At 33.3% G+C, this 21,281-nt stretch overlaps 2 protein-coding genes across 5 annotated transcripts in view; one reads left to right on the top strand and one right to left on the bottom strand.

Annotated features, from left to right (window-relative positions):
* Positions 1–113: 113 nt before the first annotated feature.
* On the bottom strand, positions 114–3,634 carry LOC126849981 (protein MCM10 homolog). Of its 3 annotated transcripts, none has more exons than XM_050592516.1 (2): positions 3,590–3,634; positions 114–3,039 (listed from the first exon to the last, which is right to left on the bottom strand). In XM_050592516.1, exon 2 carries the CDS (start codon positions 3,027–3,029, stop codon positions 798–800), a length of 2,232 nt encoding a protein of 743 aa, XP_050448473.1. In that variant the 5' UTR covers positions 3,030–3,039; positions 3,590–3,634; the 3' UTR covers positions 114–797. The 3 variants fall into 3 exon arrangements, with proteins under 3 accessions (XP_050448473.1, XP_050448453.1, XP_050448463.1); XM_050592496.1 differs by lacking the exon at positions 3,590–3,634 and adding an exon at positions 3,384–3,583; XM_050592506.1 differs by lacking the exon at positions 3,590–3,634 and adding an exon at positions 3,441–3,576.
* A 5,154-nt stretch (positions 3,635–8,788) lies between these two features.
* The window catches only part of LOC126850919 (protein couch potato-like), a 74,610-nt gene continuing 62,117 nt past the window's right edge, over positions 8,789–21,281 (top strand). For both annotated transcript variants that reach the window (XM_050594417.1, XM_050594400.1), the window contains exon 1: positions 8,789–10,289. In XM_050594417.1, coding sequence (XP_050450374.1) covers positions 10,227–10,289 — 63 coding nt within the window. In that variant the 5' untranslated portion in view covers positions 8,789–10,226. The remainder of the gene's footprint in view (positions 10,290–21,281) is intronic.

Raw genomic sequence — 21,281 nt, 5'->3', positions numbered from 1 at the left:
TCGTATCTTTCTTGTACGAAGGAAAGGAACAGAGTACTTTTTTCGGAGGAAAGGTATCTTTGTATGAGAAAGCTTTTTCGAACGGGAACGAAAATAATGATTTTCAGCCTAAATATAATTCTCAAACGTAATTTAATGAAGCAAGTAATCGAGATGATAATGTTTTTTATACGATTGTTGTACCTGGTTGTATATCAAAACGTTTCTGCTCGCTGTGTACATTTCGGACGGAGAGAATTCGATGTATTTCATTTCGGAAATGTGCAAGAGATACACTTTTAGAATTTCTTTATATTTGTACATTTTTCATAAAGTGAAAAAAAAAGAAAAGAAAATTGATAATACTGACAATAAACAAAAGGATATCAAATGTTCTGTATTTGTAGATTCTAAGATATAAAATATGATATAATATAAATATGATATATAAGAGTAAGTATATTAGTCGCAAGATTCGCGTCGTTCTATCAATTTTAGCTGAAGTTAATTGATAATTTGATTCAGATAGTAAATTCATGATTTTCAAATTTTCTATGTATTTTCATCATAGATAGATAATTATTAAAAAATAATTATTAAAAAATAATAGTTATAATGAATTAATATATCTTGGCAACAATATCATAGCATTCCAACACTACTTGAGTTTTTAAATTCTATACATTTTATCGTTGGTGTACATAAGACATATTATTAGTTTACATCTTGACCAATCATGTCTTCATTTTTTTAATTTTACTAAATAAATTACTTACAATATATTAATCTAACAAAAATATCAGCAATAATCGAATTTACTAATCTTCATCTGGGACGAGAAGGTTGAGATTCGCGTCTTTCACGATTGAACCTAGGAATTTTTCTTCGGAGCCGCGTATCGACAGAGTTTCTGTGGCGATAACGGTCTTCCTCTCATCCATCATTGCCGCCCTGGCCCAATTCGAGCTGCTGCACTTGCTACAGCTGTGCGATGGCATACGATTTAGACTGACAGTCCGATTGCCACAATCGGCGCACTTGAAGAACCTTTTAACAGCGTCGATCACACGGAACGGATGTCTCTGTTCCTTACACATGTCCGATGCTGAAAAGGCTGTGTACTTACATATCGCACACCTTACAGCTTTGCAATTAACTTTGAAAGTGCTCATCATCTTTTCTTCCATTTTTTCTTTCACTTCTAATTTTTCAAAATATTTCTCTTTTTCTTCATCATAGGATTTTTCAATCAAATCTGTATGCGAAGACTTGACTTCTAGAATCTCTTTAAATTTGTCATTTACATTTATTTTTTTTGTATTCTGTTCTTCTTTCACATCGTTCTCTCTCTGACGTTTCGCGTTTTTATTGTGCTTCTCTTTTGGACTTAGATGTATTTGATTGGGATCCTTTGCTTTGATTTTCCCATGCTCCTGCACCCATTTGATTGCATTCATTTTGGCGGTACGAATTTGTTGCTTGGTGATAGGTTCGGAGAAATCTATCGTACTTTGATTACATCCCGCTCCCAGTCGCGGAATTGAAGACAAAGAGGCCAAACTAATCGTCTTATTTACATGATTGCTTTTAGGTTTGCTTGGCGTATAATTACTTTCTTTTGAATGCACTGGACTGGAGCACAGAACTGGTCCATTGGGCGTTGATTGTACTATTACTTGCTTTGAAGGTTGCCAGCCTCTCAATTTATTGAGTCGTTCGAAATCTTTCCTCGACTGTTCGCTCGTCAGTTCCACAGCTACCTTCTTCTTCTTAATATCCACATTAATCTCTGGTTTCAAATCACTTTTCGTTTTTTTAATACCATTGCTCGAAGTGGCTTCGGATAGTAATTCCAAACGAGCACGGTCCTTCTCGTATAGCTTCTCATTGCGTTTAGCCAATACTGGTACGAACGGCGCCAAACCATTATAAGGCTTTCGTGTACCAGTTTGCTTATTCATGTGTTTTAATGCATCTCCAGTGAATCCATATGCATTGTTGCTCGATTGTAAGTCTGCTCGTCGCGCACATTTTTTATATTCCTGTTTAACGTGATAGACACAATACTCGCATCGACTCGTGTTTACAATCGCAGTGCACGGTTCGCCGTTCTTTTTGATCGATTTGCACTTACCCATATCCTTGGATCTACCAAAAACCATCAGCTTCTGAGGATTGTCGATCGATAAACTTGCTTGATCGATGTTATCCTTATTTTCGAGCACGTTCGGATTGAGGATACCTATCACACTGCCAGTGATTGTTTTCCATAACTGTTTGTAGGCATTACTGAATAGAAAGATAGACACAGTCTTCAAATCGTCGGACAAATCGCTTATTTTCCAGATGCAGTAAGAAGTTCCCTTCTGCGAGGTTCTTGTAGCTGATTTATTGATTAATACACCGGCAATCACCCAATCATTATGCATATTATCAGAAATAATGTGATTCTTTACTCTTGATATTGTTACAGCTATCTTGTCTTTCATGCGTTCTTTCAATTCAGCAGAAGATATGAGAGGACTAATTATTCTTATTCCAAAGAAGGGATCACTATACACATCTTTTGTAATACTATCGTTTTTGATATCCTTTATGGTATTATTAAAATCAAAAGTCTTATTTTTATTATTAAAAATATTATTTTGTTGTGATTTTGCAGGTTGTTCAATCTTCAGAGGGGAGTGCTCTTTTAGCAGCTGCTTTATTTCACGTCCATAATTGGAATATTTTTGCTCCTCAAAATAACGCCTATCTTCATCATCCGAGGAGTCAAGCTTGTCATCATAAGATCCATTGATAATTTTATCATTAACTGATTTATCCTCATTATTTATTTCTATATTACAAGGCTTAGAATCTAAGAAATTAAACTGCAATTCTGTTAAAGTCTTCTTTGGTTCAAGTGATTTCGATTTCTGAGGCTGTTTAGATTGTTCAGGATATTTAGATTGCTCAATATTATTCTCTCCAATGCCTGTCTCTTCAATATCATTTGATATAAGATTATTTAAAATATCCAGATCAGAATCACTGTCTTCATGCTCCATATTTCAAATCCTATAAAAAAAAAATAAATATTTATTTAACATATCTGTAAGTATATTCTGAGATTAAACTCCCATAAATTATTATATTTAAGTTTATTAGGGTAAAAACATATTTATACATATCTATAGAAATAAAGCAGTGTTAAATAGTTAATTAAATAATGATCATTATAAATGGTGTTAATGGTTAAGGTTGTTTAATATTAAATATGTATAGTTACATATAAGAATATTTATATATAGAGAATATTATAACTTGGGAATAAAAATGAATATTTACTGATAAGAGTTTAAAGCTAATCATTGATTAATCAGCTGGCTTCTATGATAATAGATTACTGAAGCCTGACTAACCTTGCTTTTATATTATTTTTGTACTTTACAATACTAAAAATTTGATAAAAATATTACTTGCTACTATCATAAGAATCATTTACGTCCTGAACGATTCTAAATCACAAGTATTCATACATTATTCAATAATTTTCATAGACAATAACACTGTGTATATATATACAATTATTTACACGTTGTATGTGTATACACGCTCGCCAATTTACCCGCCAATTTTCAGCATACGACGCAAGGCATAAACATATAAAATACATAGACGGGATTATTCTGCGATGAGGTATGAGGGAAGAAAGAGAGCGCCAACAATTTTGGTGTTCATCAGATGGTTTGAAACATTATCCACCAATTACAAGCATGTAACCGAACCGAGCCTATCCGAAAGGAACCGAAGAAGATCCGAGTTAGAATAAGAGAACAAGACGTATCCCTTTTACATCTATCTGTCCTATGTATTCTCTATGGTACATTATTTGCGCAAGCGTAATGAATTATTTGCTGCTTCGACTGATTCGATATATCGAGAATCGCAGTATCGCATTTAGATTTTGAATCGCGGTCAATCTAGGTCAATTTCGCGTCGCGGCAAGTTGCAGAGTTCGTATATTCAAATTATTCCACATAAAAATCTACTTTTCGTGTCGATTGTTATTGTCTAAATGTGAAACTTTTTATGCAATAAATTGTCGCAAGTGTCTCTCGTGAAAAGTGTTGAATATTGGCATATCATAATTCAATATTATGTATAATTGCTGTTTCTGGCCACTGTCGATATCGACTAATCGCTTCTGGAATCGTCTTTGTGATATATCACTTTGCATTCTCACCAAAATGCAGCAACATACAATTGATGCGGTCATCACTAGGTATGTACATACATTTTATTGTTCTATGCACTTTCCATATCAACGAAATGTTTTATTAAAAAGTCATAATTACGTTGTGTATAATATGCATAATAATAATATTCATTATACAACGCATTTCTGAGTTAATTTTGTATATATATGTATATATATATATATATATATATATATATATATATATATATAATATAATAATTTAATGCTTGTACTAGTAATTTATTTTTGGTTAAATATAATATTTAACATTTCAATAATAATTAATGGATATATGGCTCATTTCATTACATGTATTTTGAGAGAAATACATTGATTGGGATTATTAGTGGTTTGTTAACGAATTAATTTACATATCTCGCTATTCTATTTCTTGTAAATATAATTATCATTACAGAGAGAGAGAGAGAGAGAGAGAGAGAGAGAGAGAGAGAGAGAGAGAGAGAGAGAGAGAGAGAGAGAGAGAGAGAGAGAGAGAGGGAGGGAGAGTTTTACTATCTTTCTCCAATGAATAAGTGGAATTGTAAGGGAAGCCGACAATTTGTAGCAATTGTACCCAAATGATTGCTCGCCATAAATTATTTGCGACTTGCAGTTGCTGTCAAATCATCGCACGATCACTGATTCATCGCATTGTCACTAATTCATAATGGCGTATTCTTCTATATAGTTTAATGTGATGTAATCAAAGTTTAGATATCATATGGAGAATGTTTTAGAAAAATTGATTTTAAACTTAATGACATATTCATCCAACTAATCTTCTCCTTTATTAAAATATAAAGATAAAAATAGTTTTTTAATATGAATAATTATAATATTCTTAAAAGTGTAAATAAATAAAAAAAACTCTATTGTCTATTCAAATTTAAATAAATCTTTTTAAAATTTTTTTAATTTAATAATTAAGTTCTATATTAAAAACAATACGTCGCAACAAATGATAACTTTTCTTAAAATTATGTTATATATTAAAATTAAGGATATTAAGATATTTTGAGAAAATATCATATATAATAATTCTTTTTTTTTCTTTCTCTCTCTCTCTCTCTCTCTCTCTCTCTCTCTGAAAACAAAATTAACAGTTATCCTATTAAAAGCTGCATATGCAATTTTTATAATGCAAAATTTAAAAAAGTATAATATTAAAAAAGAATAAACAATATTCTTTATTTGTACTGAATTAATTAATACTTGCATGTATCAAATATCACACTACTGTTATTTATATACACCGACTAACGATTTTCGCGGCAACGTGGCCGCGTTTGCCACAAGCACGGAAATCGACCAGTCTCTCCTTATGAAATATTCAGACTGGATGTTGGAATCGGACTAACTCAAGCAGTCAGTTTGCATCCAAGTAACTCTCGTGGACGAGTATGCAACTCCTATGAGGCTATCGAAATATGTTCTGGAAACGCTTAATCGGAAGTCTCGCGGGTCGTTGTATTAACCCTTGATAGCGTGATATAATTTCCGCATACGGATCGATACGAAATTAGTTTTGCTTATTCAAATAGCAATAAAATAAAATAATAATTATGAAGGATTGAAAGTATTATTTTTAGCTTATATTATATACAGTATGATGTACAATCTATTATGTAATATTTATTTTCTGTTATATATGCAATCTATTTTTTTCAAATTATTGAAAGAATTTCTAACAGCCTAAAGTGCATTTGAAGACATTCAACAATATGAAAGTAAATGTAAATTTATCAAACAAAACTTTTTTTATTTATTTTTTTTTTTTTTTACTTTATTCTAATCAAAATTTGTAGATAATACAATTATATTTTGATGATAAAATTAATAGAGATAATTTTTTAATACATGCACTTTTATAATAACTACATATATAAATTATTTTTATTTGATTACTTCTTATACAAATTATAATTATTCATTGACAAAAGTGATTAAAAATATATACCTAGGGTCTTATTAAGAATTAAGAGTTTCTGTCGCTATTAAATGTTATGAAAGAGGCGGTTGCTTTAATTCTTCTAAAATATTTTCTACCGTATTATACAATAAATCGTGGATAAATGCTGCGCAAAATATATTTATATACTCATAATATTGCTTATATTTGATGAAAATGCATCTAGTCATTATATATTTTTTGCATATATCCACGTCTTTGAATTTTCGAAATCTTTATTGGAATTTTTAATAATTTTTAAAATTTATTGCACTTAACGTATATTTCTAAAATAAATAATTAAATATTATTACATATTTTCATCATTTATTATAATTAAAATGATTGAGAAATTGATGAGATATTGTCAGAAAAAAAAAAAAATAAAATTTATTTAAAATATAATTCTAATAAAAATTTTAAATTACACATTAACAATAATATTTAAAATATTTAAACAAGCAGAAAATATTTAAATAATATTTTTTTTTATTTCACGTAATTTGTATACATAATTTTTTTTTTATCGGAATGCAAAAGTGACCTGAAAAGATTTGCATAAAGAATACGGAAACTTTCTTGGACTTTAATATGGTATTGAATCTAGTTCCTCATGAAATAATAAACGCGATGCGATAGTTCGACCCAAGAATACAGAAATAATTGCGCGTGGCGAATAAATAATTCCGCATATTTTCGTCGATCGGTCGGCGCATATATATGTTGATGCATTACTTGGTGCCTCGTGGTACCATCGTTCGTCGTTCGATTCAAGCAATAAACTATCAATAATGCAGTTTACTTATTACGGTTTAACGGTATACAACTCGAACATGCAGAACACGCAACCATGCCGCTTTACATGTTTGGCAATAATAATTTGCGACTCGCAAATTTTTCTTTACGATTGCTTCGCGATGTTTTATAGAAATTGAATCGATTTGCGTACGACTGGGGCGTGACACGAAGGTGTTATTTTGTTTCATGGTCTAATGTTAGATCGATATGTTGGGTGAAAAAAGGGCGAGAATAAAATATTCAGCTAAAAAAGAACCATTGAATTTTTTAATATATGGTATTTGTGACAATTTTTTAATCAATTTATTTTTTAATATAAATTACAAACAAATACAAAGTTATCTTATTATTGATTTCATATATTTTGGAAAAAGATCCACATTAGATAAAAAAGGGATAATCTAATTTCAATATAAGTTTACTTTAATGTGAAATTGAAATATCATAATTGGTCAAATATCATAATTCAAAAGACAATTACTGTTTTTCATTAATTAAGAAATGTTAAATACTTATTTTGAGTTAAGTGCAATTTTTGTTTTTGCTTTAATAAGTATTGTATTTTTATTATTCTGCTAAGCAATTCATTAAAAAAAGAATATATATATATATATATATATATATTATGACCGATGTAACGGTATTTTTTCTTTCCTCCTTTCACGGTGGACACATTATTCACTTTCGTCCAACGGGATTCTGGTGCCATCCCATAATTTTGAAACTAAAGTTGAAACAAAAGCAGCTCATGTATCGTTCATCTGCCCCTGCTTTATATTTCTCCCACCTCTTTTCCCGGGCTTGTTTCTGAATCATCTGCGACACGGCCATGGGCGTTTTTCACCTGCTAATCTCGAGGAAAGTTACGCGTTTTGAACGGCTTCCACCTGTTAGTTACGGGGGAAAGTGTGCAGTCACAGAGTTCCTCGTGTAGAATGGAGCTGCACAAGTATGTTATACATACTTTTACTATACGTTTGTCGAAACCTACTTCTCCTTTCAAATGTAAAATAAAACGCCCATAATATTCAGAGCTATTATTTATTTCTAATTTCAGGTAAACTCAAGTAAATTTCAAGTAATTGATTTATATAATTTAACACTGTATTTTTTTCAGTGATGATGTATTTTACATTATTAAATAAAAAAAAAATAAAAAAAAAACTTGCAAACGTATTTGCAAGTTTTTTTTATTTTCCTTATTCCAGATAATATGTATTGATGCGCAAGAATTTTAAATAAAAATTAAATTATTATATTTATTAAACTGCAATAAAAACTTTTGTTCTTTTGTTATTTTTTTTTTATTGTCTACTGTCGTGATCTCGTTTGAGACAGACGAAGAGTATTCTCGCTTTTTCCTCAAAATTCTTTGTATAGTAATTCCCTCTATCGAAGATGATGCAAAAGCACGTGCGGATACCTCGATCCACCCCTATCCTCGCATGGTTTCCCCTTCGCAACGGCGGTCATCCCTTCGCCAAGTGCAACTCCGCTTTCCCGTCGCCTTTTCCGAGTCGCGAGGGAGAGGGAGAGGAAACCGCCGATGTAGTCCCCCCCCTCCAGACGCATGCTTCTCGCCTCTCCGTCCCCCCATCGCGAGCGACCTGTTCCCTTCCTCTCGTTCCCGTCGCAGGCGCTCGATCCAAAGCCCTCTCCTCCTTTCCCTTCTCTCTTCTTTCTATCATCCACCCACTCACCTACCCCGACCCAGTGGCCCGCGGGCCACCCCACTCCACCCTCGCGGCGCGGCGACCCCGCGCGCCCGCGCGCCCGTTTCACCGCCATCACGATTGTTCACGCTCCGTCAGTCTGTCGGCAACCTGCGTACTAGTCGTGTCGCAGCGCTCACGTAACAAAATTCTTATTATTATTACTGTCACTCTCTTTACTTGCCTTGATACTTGGCCGGTGGTGTGTTCATTCTCGTTTCGACTATATATACATTGCGCGTTTTTCATTTTCGACACCGCCCCCGAATTACGATCCCTTTTACGCGTCTGGAGCTCTCGCGCTCTCGTCGAAGAAACACATCCGCGCTCGCGCATGAAATTCGCCACAATTAGCGGTCGAATATCACACGGAACGCATCGATAAAGTGATAGAGGGACAGGCCGTAACGAGAGAGAGAGGGAGAGAGGAGTACAAATACGTCAACTACGAACCCATCGTCTGCGAACCTTACCCGTTCGCCTCCGCGACTTACGAGCGTCGCTGGTTTTCCAGAGCGTTGCTGCGTGTCAAGCACCCGGTGCGTGACAAGTCATACAACTCGCACAACCTCGTCATCCTCGTCATCGTCGCCGTCGTCCTTGTCCTCTTCGTGGCGTGTAAGCGCGCGAACGCGTTCACGCAGCAGACTTAGAATCTGTCAGCCGGAACGTCATAGGACGCACGCGCTCGCTACATCCGGTGCATGGGTTGCTGTTGCTCATCGAATAGATGAAACATCCGGTTTACAGGAGAAACATCGCCGACGTGGCCGATAGCGTTCATCGGGTGCTGCCCTGCTCCTCCTCCGTGGCGGACACGCTGCTGGTGTTATCGATTGCTCTAAAATAGACGCGTGGGAACAACACCTGCAGGCCAGGCGTATACACATGCCGCTCGCAGGCGCATAAACGCGCAACAGACCGCACACGTTCGTGCACCACGCTTCGTACACACATACGGCTTGTCCGCTCTCTCTTTCTCTCTCTCTCTCTCTCCCCTCTCTCTTTTTTTTTCTCTCTCTCGCCTTTACGCTGCCACGACTCCCTTGCAGCGGCAACGTGTGACAGGTGCAACGACGGCGACGTCGTGTAGGGTAGCCGGAGGTGGCGCTATCGGAGAACCGCAGCAGGAAGCGGAAGAAGAAGTGAGTGAGGTCGGCGCCGCGGAAAGACGCGAAAAAGAAGAGGAAGAAGAATCGAGGAAGGAAGAGACGGAAGGGGAGAAAAAAGAGGAGGAAGAAAGGGGGAAGCCGACCAGGAGAGAGAGAGAGAAGAAAGACCGGGTCAGGGAAGGAGAGAAGGCGTGGAGGAGAAAGAGGAGAAAGAGGAGGAAGAGGAGGAGGCGGCCGCGGCCCCCGTATTTTTTCACGAAGGGAAGGTTATTTTCTACTGATACGTCCTGGAGGCGCCCGTCGTCTTCGCCGGTACAACCATAACGCCGCCCGCTTTAAAACGACCGAGACGGGACACGGTGGACTCATCGCCGCCACCCGCTCGTACCGCAGCCCCCGGCAACCCCGGACCGTCCGGCAAACTCGCCTGCATCATGGATGCGCCGCTATCGCAGAGCATGGACTCCGTTAACACGGTGGCCACCGGCGAAGATGAGGTAAGTTTCTCAAGAGTTGCTGTTTAAAGGCGTAAGGCGGCGCACGGCGCCGACTGTACTCGCGTGCAAAGGGGTGGAATCCACCCCTTCTTCCGATAGGCGTTCGTTCCGTCTCTCTCTCTCTCTTTTCTTTTCCAGTTGTAACTTCGAGCCATCTCGCATTTCATGCGTTTCTTTCGCGAGACTATCAATATCCCTCTCTCACCCCTTTCTTTACTTTCGCTTTATTGAAGACCACCCTTGAATATCAGATATCACTTATTTTTCTCCTCCTTTCCTTCCGTCGAGAGACTACACTATTCTCACCCTCTTTCTGTTTATTTCCTCCTCTCTCCCTCACACTTTTGTGTTATCGCCATATTGGTTCTCTATCCCCTGCGCCTATGTCTGTATATATCGTGTCTGTCTCCCTTACTCTGTCTCCGACTCTCGCGCGTCATAGCGCGCGCAAGCGCGTATTTAGGTGCTCGCGCAGGCTGCTGACACGCGCGTATCTCCGCCGCGTGTAGAATGTCACTCATTAATGATGCGAGCACGATGCAACATGCATGCTCGAAATGGTCTAATGATAGTGAGGAGGAAGATTTTATGGAAACACATGATTGTACGTGTATATGATAGATGGTCATAGTTCTTTTTTTTTTTTTTTTTTAATAGACATTCGTAGAAAATCAAATTTATTTTTTGATAACGTATAAAATACAATTTTAATCAAACTCCACAATGTTTTATAAATTATACATATATTACTGTACTAAAGAAACAGCGACGATGTTTTATAAAAAATCAATGAAAAAAATGCATGTGTGCGTCTTTCATAGTGATCTGAATAATGTTTTATTATGTTATTACAACAGAAAATATCAAATATGTATCCTTCGGTGAGCGATATTCAGAAATTAAATGAAATTAATGCATGATTCTATCGAGCAGCTTTACAAAATCAATTACAAAACAGAGAAGCGTGAAGTTAGCAATTATATGTAATTGTACTATTCATTATATTCGCATTCATCAGCATCCTTTGTTCTCGGCGATCAACCGTAACTATATGTAATCTTGCGCAATTTTTTGCGATTGCTCGTGACTTTGTAGCAGCTGGTATGACGCAACTGTTCGGAGTTGAAACAGTTGTACGATACAACTGTTTGTAGAATGAAAATCACATTTTTAATTTACGACGTTGAACATTGAATGCCTTTTGGATGGAGAACTGTAGAGAAGTACGTATTCTATTGATTATAGTGCAAATTGCGAGAACTTTGTTTTACATTAATTTTCAAACTGCTGTAATAAAGTTTCTACATCGTGTTGTTATACGGCGTACTTGATAACAACCGGCGTACAATCAAAAATGTTATAAAACTTGTTGAGAAAAAATGCAAAACGGATACGAAAACAGCAAAAAAAACTTCCAAAAAACTTTAGCTTTAGTAACGTTAAATTTTTTATTTTATTTGGCAAAAATGCTTATTTAATGCTTCATAATTTAAACTCTTTGATCTCAAGAAAAATTAAAGCTTTTTTTTCTATTCTTAAAACAAGATTTCTTATATAGTATTGAAAATATTAACGATCAATTCTTTAGATTAATAGCAGTAAATTAAATTAAAACATTTTATAATAATATTGATTATAAAACACAAATAAAAATATTAATATATCTCGAAAAATTTTTAAGAATAAAGACTAAAATTGAAAACTGATTATTTATTAATAAATAAATTTATTAATTACACAAAAGCTATTTTTATTGTATTATATGATATACGCGTAATATTAAATTATATATTAATTTAATATTAAATATTAAATATTAATATTAAATTATATTTTATTGAATATTTGTATAATTAATGACATAAAACAATAATCAAACTTAATCAGAATTATTAATTAACTAAATGAAAATTGTGAAGTAGAGTTTTATTTAAGAAAAAAGAATGTAAAAAGCTTAAAATTTTAATCGAGAGAGAAGGTGGAGAGGTATACAATCCTAATGCCGCTTCAATAAGTGATAACACCGTGCGCAATGCCACCGTTGCGCAGCAGCATACACACACACACACACACACACACACACACACACACACATGCATACATATGTGTATCCATATATATACGTGTTCTGGTGGAAGGCGGGAATTCGATCGCGCGCCTGCCACGACTGTATGTGCCTCGCAGGTGACTCGTTTTCGTTGGTGTGCGCTCGAACGGACGGTAGCCTGCTTACCTGTGTACGTCTGTCTGCCAAGCTGTTGGCTTCCTTCCGCGCACAGGCACAAGGCAAGCGGCCACCTGAAAGAGTGACGCCGCCACGTCACGCCGCACCACACCACGTTCGCTATTGATTTTTCCGCGACTGTGCGAGAGGGCCACCGAGGAGGGCCCGCCAGTACGCTCCACGCTATGTCGCGTCATATGGAAGGTGGATAACGCCTCGATACATAGATGCTAAAGATGTATGTGTGTATATATATGTGCGCATAGTGTGCGTGCATATGTCGTATGCTGGTGTCGACATATACGCGCGAATGATTTGACTTAGGTCACAGAGCGTACTGGATAGCGACCCCAACGGAGAGTAACTGATGGCCCTACCTTCTGTTTTTGCCGCGGAGGATCAATCGATTCATGTGTTTACGATGGAGTGGATGCTCGTGGGGGAGTCACGTTTTAACTGTAAAGTATTGAGGAAAATGAAATTTTCTCCATACAGGAGAATTAGAAATTTGTGGCTAAAGATAGTCTACGTATAGAACCCAAAAATAAAACCTCCCTTGAGATATGTTTCTATATCATTCTATTCATTAATTTTTTTATTTGTCAATTCAATTAAGAATTAGTATTTATTTTTAACGATAAATTTATTTTTAATTTTTTATTGCGCTTTATTATTTGTTTATATTGTAGCTTAATCTATTGTAGCAAATGCAACGTATTACTTTATTTATAAAAGAAAAAATAATTTTTTCTTTGTAAATGTATTAGATTGGGTATAAAACTTGTCATTTGTAATTTATGAATTTTTTAATTAATTTATAATCTTTTCTTAACAATGCGGAATAAAATCATTATTCGCAAATTTTTAATTTTCAACGTTAAAAATGTTTTTGTAGTTTATATATGTATATAAAATGTTTTAATTAAAAATTAGAATAATTTATAAACTTTTTTATTAGAAGAAAATCAATCTCAAAGCGATGAAAAATTTAGATAAAAAATAACTTGATAGATATATTATATGCACAAAAATAATTGTAAATTATTTACGCAATATCTTCTATCAGTTTGGATCGATGTAATTCAAGTAATGTGGAAATGAAAAATGAAAATGGATATCGTACTCTCTATTGCTTATATAAAAATGCGTGTGCATGCATCGTGTTTCGCTACAAGAACATATAAAGCTAACGGCGACCAAGTTTTCTAGTTGGACGACAAGTTTCTGATCGATTGATCGGATTCCTTCTGAGAGACAGAAAGATAGCAAAATAGAGAGTCGATTGCACGAGAAAAAGAATATTTTCTTAACTACAATTTTTTTTAATAGAAAAACCAAAAACAGAAATATCATTGTCATTATTTAAAAGAAAGAGAAATATATAAAAAGAAGATCTAAAATCTAATATTTTTTAAAAATATACTTTCTAAAAAATGTGTACATTTTAAAAAGACAATATTAAGATTGAATGAGCGTTGATAAAGAGCAATGTTCTTAATTATTCTGAATAATATTTTATATTTTTTTACGCTGTAAAAAGATAAAATAAGTTGGAAGTATTTTTAATATCAATTATACATTTTTATTATAACTAAACTAAAATACATGGTTTTCGTTAATTCTAACTTTTAATAAAAATTTCTTTTAATAATGGAAAAGTATCATTGTGCTATGATTTTCCGAAATCATTAAAATCATGCCATTGACGAAACGGCGAAATAAACAGAAAAGCGATGTCAATAAGTGAATATTTATTCGAGCGATTTTGGCGCACGATTGTTTTGTTGCAGAAAATTTTATTCAACCAATCTCTCGTCTATATGACGCGCGTTTACTGTGTGACGAGTTCGTGAGTATAACGAGAAAACGCTTTCATGCTTCTCCCTGTTAATCAAGAGAATGAAATTCACGAGCAGGTTATAGCTTTTAATACAAATGTGTGTGTCGATGTCCCACGAGAGATGATGTATCTAATAACGTGATAACTTTAAAACAAATTTGTAATATGTATTATTTGTAATATTATTTATGGCATAATGATAGCATTAATTGTTCTCAAATAATAAAACTTTCTTTAAAACGTTACAATATTGCAAATTGGCAAAATACATGTTAGTAACTTTGAATCGAAATGGTTGATTCTGAGAGAAAAAAAATCAAGTTTTATATATTTTTATTGTTTTTTTATGCTATAAAATATCTTTATCGTTATTTTATACATCATAATAATTTCCATTGTAAAATAAGATTTGCATTCTAGGGTAATAACAATATTTTGTTTTTATATATTAATAATAATTCTCTAATTCTTAATTAAACATAATTTTAATATATATGTATTATCTTAAGTTATCTACAAAATAGAGAGTTTATATAAGAGAAAGAATCCAATTATGTACAGGATACATCGGAAGTCAATAGAAACAAAATGAAGGTTCTGATGCAAATGCAAATTGAACAAAATAAAGAACAAACTATAGAGTGAAAATTTTTATAAAGGATTTCTTTTATCGATTTGCATGAGAAATCATCTGAATTTTGTTTGAATCATGATTTCTGATAAGTCCTGTATTTTGAATGATGATATCAAAAATTATCAATTAATTAATAAAAAGATATCAATTAATTTATTGCCAGATATTGTACATGTGTTCCTCGTTCTTCTGTCAATTAAAAAAATTTGATTTTTTCGAGATATCATGGCAGATCTTGTCTGTTTAATTGTGTGCGTGTGGATAAATTTCGCTAAAATACAACTCGATACATGCCATAATCATCGGGATTCATACATACACGCTACTGTCTCGAGACACAGTAAAAGCGCAGCAGTGCGTGAAAAAATTTACAAAGATATTTCAAATTCGTTGGGCAAACGATGATCATGCTCGGCTATACATACAACGGCATTATCCTTTTAGCGGCGAACGGCGGAGTCCGCATTATGCGTTAACTTTCATCGATGTGTGCAGGTGCATGCATAAAGAGCACCGGTTAGCTGGGCCGCCCTTCCGATTCTCTTGCTCTTTCCCTCGCCCTTATTTCCGACTATTCCGCGCAAAAAATGAACGAGGAATTGGATCCCCAAAGCTGTATGCTAATGCATTCAGATGGATCAAAATCTCGCTCGGTCAGAGACGAAAGCGAAATAAATGCGCGCGGTTACACGGAGAAATTACTGGAATTGTAGTATACAGATGAATGTAGTATACAAACAAAAAAGCATGGAAAGCGTAACGTGGACGAATGGAAAATTTATGAGAGTATTTTTATTACTTGTAAATTATTGTTGTTTTTGAATCACTGAGATTTTCATAACATAATAAAAAATATATCAAATATGTTACGCTTTGTAAAAAATATATATTTATATATTGAGAAATCTAAATATTATAGAAAGGGATAAGAAAGAGTGAGAGCACGCGTAAAAATAATTGTATTAATATTTTATATAAATGTTATATATATATATATGTATATATATATGTAAATATTATTCAAGCATTTTTGGTTTTATAGACTTATAAATTTATATTATAAAGATATAGAGATTCTTTACTTTTATAAATTCTTTATTTTCAAATTTTTTTCTTATTTTTTTAGATTCTTTATGTAACTAGAGATAAATGACCTTTTTTATTTTATTTTTGTTTAAATATTTTAACATGTAAATGTATATATTTTTAGATCGTTATTAAAAAAAGAAAAATAGCGCAATATATTATTTTTCTTTAAATTATAATTTAAAAATATATAATATATAATTTTTATTTCTATATGTTCTCTTTTATTATATTGAACTTAAAATCATTTTTATTGTCATGAATGCGTTGATTTCTGCTTGTGTCGATGTCAATCACGCGCGTCGAAAGAATCTGCACAGCTCTTCTTAAGGAAACTTCTTCCATGTGTCACAATATATTTGCAAAAGCTGTAGCAAAACTTTAAACGTCGACGGCTTTCGCAGCTGATTCGTTTATCGATTCTCGATAATTTCGCGATCGAATCACGTTGGCCGTGAGCCGTACCAGGAAGCTGGTAATCGCTATGTATTGAAGTTAGAAAGTAGAACTCGATCTCTCGATCAACTGTTGTAGGAGAAACTGATACAGAAAGTAGATATATAATTACAAAAAAAAAATATGCTACTCCAAAGAGACTCTCGCTTCTTGCAGCATATTCTGCGCATTTCTTAACTTGTTCATATATAAACGAACTAAATTTTCCTGAAAAATTAATTTTACATAATTAAAATATTTTTTCATAAAATTTTCCTGCTTTAGGAACATGAAGTTGCATTAAAATTGAAAATTAAATGAATACAAATTACATTAAATTAAAAATATATTTTAATCATAGTACAATAATTCACATATTGGGATTCTAATTACAATTTAAAATATATACATGAATTTTTTATTTCATATGATTTTGATATGTGCAAAGTTTATTTACAGTCAGATTTACCTCATGAAGCGCGAGTTACAAATTATTTCTTGCTGTTTTTCTCGAGATAGAATTTATAACTTTTGCAGGAAACGTAGTATGATACTCAGAAACGTTTTTTACCTCATTCATCTTGCAGCGTAAAAAAAGTGCTGCGGTCACAGCCGATTCACCGTGCTTAACGCTTGCTCTCGGAAATTCTAAAATCTCGGACCGTTATGAGCAGCTGTTACCGCGTGCGCGACTTAACCGATCGATCATCGCTCTCGAGAGAAATGAAAACAAAAAGTCCCACCGTCGTCGATGTTTAAACTTCTTTAGCGAATGCCGGAAGCGGGATATTTGGCAGTTACATGGAAGGGAGTCGGTAGGAAGTCGTCGCACGTCGGAGAATAATCCTCTTTCCTTGACCGCTCTTCTCTTCTTCTCTGGTGATAGGATTTGCTCGCTAGAACGTGTTGGCGATATAGGGAACCCTGGCGCTAAATCGATTTGCCAGGAAGTCGATACGGGGAATGGTGGGATCCATGATCGTCGCTTGCCAAGCTCGACAATTGCCTTGCTCTTCACGAAATCGTTGATAAAAATGTACGCGCATTATTACTTAAACTTTTGCTCGAGAAAAATTTAAACGGAATGTAAAGTAGATCGTAATAAATGTAGCAAACGTGATAAATACGGATTATATGATGAATAATAGATGAATAAGCGAAGCCGATCTATGATGAACCATTGCATATATTTGATAATTATCATTAAACCATATAAAAATTTGCAAATATTGAAACTACTGTCTTTACTAGTAAATACTATTACAGTTTTACTGATTTATTATACTTATCAATGTTCTATGTTTTACTGCGAAATATATTCATGTATTGAAACAATATATTTTGATATATAATTATATATTATAATTTATATGTAATAATTATATTATAATTTGTATATAATAATTTATTAATGCATTTATGTATATATATACATAAAACTTTAATAATATACGTTCATAATGGTATGAAGAATTATATTTAAGGTGTGAAATATGAGTAGCATTCTAAAAGTGAAATTTAATACTCTTTTATTTCCAGCTGTTTTATGAGAAATTAATCTTAGCTCGAAAATGTGTTCTCTCTCTTCAAACGATTTTATATAAGGGGAAAGAGAGAGATAAATTCTATATATATATATATATATATATACACACACACACACACACACACACATAAGAACCGTATTTATTTCTGGTATTTATGCTGAATTGAAACACAATTTATGCTGTTATTAATATTCAATTTAATAATCACTAATAATTTTATCTCATTTGAAAATTGTTATTATTATCATGATCATATTTAATATTAAATGTGATAAGTGAATATGAGTTTATATGAATATAGAATATGAAATATAATTTCGAGTTTAATAGCTTTATGATTTACAACGATCTCTATAAGTTTCGGCAGTATTAGACATATTTCAGAAATTTAGTTCATCGAGTGCAATAACCCGATATACCAGCTTTTTTCTTTTCCTTGTTAGAGAGAGCACTGCTCGTTTCGCAAGAAAACTCGTGGCTCTACTGCAATCGCCGTGATTACATAATTCAGCATTATTATACCTTTACATTGTAAAGCGGTTGCAATTCTCGCGTGTAGTTGCACTTGCAACCATGTACATGCGACTGAAACGTTGTCGTTTCCGTAGATAGATAATTCGTGAGAATTCACGCTCCAAGATTTATCTCTTCTCGACCAAAATATCATAGCCTGATCTTTCTTGGATTCTGTTTCCGAACATGTAATTAGCTTAGAGAAATTACTACGTGTCGCGAGCAATCTCTATACACAAACAATCTACTAATTGAACGACTTAATTAGGCAATATACTGGATAACATATATTGATCGTCGCTAATTATGGTATCATGAACAATTATTAATAACGATAATTCGCAGAATTGGTATTATATGAAGAAAATTAAGAAAATCGATATTATTTTCTTTGAAATATCTTTTTTTCAACTACTGCATAATGATACATAATCTCGGTCTCTTTTCATATATTTAATTAATTAAATCTTTAATACGAAAAATTGGAACATAAAAATAAGAAAATAATTATGTTAATTAATTAGTAAAGATATAAGAATTCAGACAACAAAAATACTGAAGTACGAAAATCTCTGTAATTTTTTTTTCGCAATCTTGTATCTTACTACTTTAAATTGGCATGACTCTTTTAATCTTTATAAGAAATCTGCTGTAACATAATTATATAACTTCATAATAACATAATGAACACCATGTGTGCGGAATTATTTCAAATACACAATTTATTTGCAAACGTATCTTCATCGACAAATTAGTGAACGCTTTCATGCAAAGATTTTACAAATTCGCGAATAGATAATTTGCGGAACGAATTAGAGAGATCGCTTTTTACGAGAAACTTTCTCGTTTTCGTGGTGTCAACGTCAAGAGATCTCATTGTACTGCAACGAATCGTCCTGATCTCCTTGCTCGCTAGCAGGAAAGACTTTCTCGATGAGACGAATTTGCTATCGTCGGAGACGATGCGCGATCGATACTTGATCGCCATGAAAATCTGCGCGTGCCCAAAGATCATCGTCGAAATGCGGTGTCGGGGGTGAAGAGGAGGGAGAAAGGGTGTATTTTTATTATATAAATTCTTCTACATTCTCTCTCTCTCTCTCTCTCTCTCTCTCTCGTATATCATTTATTTGAATCGCTTTTTTTTTGCACGGTTTGATATTGTTTTCTATTAGAAATAATAGAGTTGCATTAAATTAGTGTACGTAAAAGATAAATTTATATAGAATAATAGAAATATTATCAAAAATTGTAAAGATATTAATTTTATTTTCTCTGTAATATATTTATGATTGATATTTTTATTTAATATATATTGATACTTTACAAAAGATCGTTTTTTTTATTTCTACAATAATACAAAAATATATATTATATATATGAGAAAAATAATATTATATATTTAATTGTTACGATAGTAGTGCACTGAATATCCATGAATTTTTATGAACAACGATTGTCTCGCTATTAGCGCTATAAAATTATGTTTTGACATACCAATACTGCTTAAAAGCACCGCGAGTTAGAATGCACTACCTGTATTCAATCACCTAATTGCCTGCATAACCAAACCGGCCGTAAATCCCAATCGTATACAAAATGGGGCAACATTGACTAACGATTTATTAGTCAGACGGACGTGTAACCACTTCATTATGGCGCAACGCGATCAGGTATAGAGGAGAGGGCTCGGGGGAGAGGCGATCAAATTTTCGAGTACGTGATTGTTTCGAATCCTCCACCAGATGGGTGGCTGGACTTAATTTATGCGGCCGGTCACTAACACACTGATTTCATGATATATAAACAAACGAACGGCAGTAGAGTACAACTTTACATTCGCTCATTAATTATATTAATAGCGCTCATTAATTATATTAATACACAAACTATACCGTACATGCGATGTAAATATACCTATGTGTCTTTTTATTAGCGAGTACGATGAATGATTTGCATTACGTGAAATTGAGAGTCATCTTACGTGAACGCGAAATAAGTAACGTCATGCGTACAGTCATGCAAAGCACTAGTGGTTGTTTTCAATAGTGATCTTCATTCTTATTCTTGAATGTCATCAGAAAAATAAGATGTGTGACTTATTTTATTTATTGTCAAAAAGTAATAAGAAATCTAAATATGTATGTGCTGCGTTTATTGTATGTATTTGTATTGTATATTTTGTGTATTTTGTCAATATTTGTGTTACAATACATTTTATTAACTTTATATTATTTACAGATATATATTAATAATTTTTATTAATAAAATATATAATAATATTCTAAAATATTTAGTAAAAAATATTTCATTTTTATGATATGTGTTTGCGCAAATTGTTTTAATTAAGTTTCTGAAAATAGAGGATTTTAAAATATTCATTAAATAATCCATCAAAAAATTAGTGAATTATATTATTTAAATGCATATTAATTAGAATATTATTTTATCAATTTCTAATCTTTATATAATCTGTGTCTATCATACATTGAGCACCACTAGATTCGCTGTCGGATCCAAGAGCGGCCGCGAGCAGCATTAATGAGTGTCAATACATGTCCGCATAATTTCTCCATGTAGTCAATAAATTGAGTTGCTCTCATCGTAGGACGATTCTCTTTCGTCATTGTTGATCGTTTGTCTGGTCAGTCGGTCAGTTGATCGATCAGTCAATCGATCGTTCAGTTCTCTATTTACGATATTGTAACGCAGC

The sequence above is a fragment of the Cataglyphis hispanica genome, chromosome 1, assembly GCF_021464435.1.
Source record: "Cataglyphis hispanica isolate Lineage 1 chromosome 1, ULB_Chis1_1.0, whole genome shotgun sequence".
NCBI lineage: Eukaryota > Metazoa > Arthropoda > Insecta > Hymenoptera > Formicidae > Cataglyphis > Cataglyphis hispanica.
The sequence above is the reverse complement of the archived record's forward strand: the minus strand, read 5'-3'. Positions and strand labels throughout refer to the sequence as shown.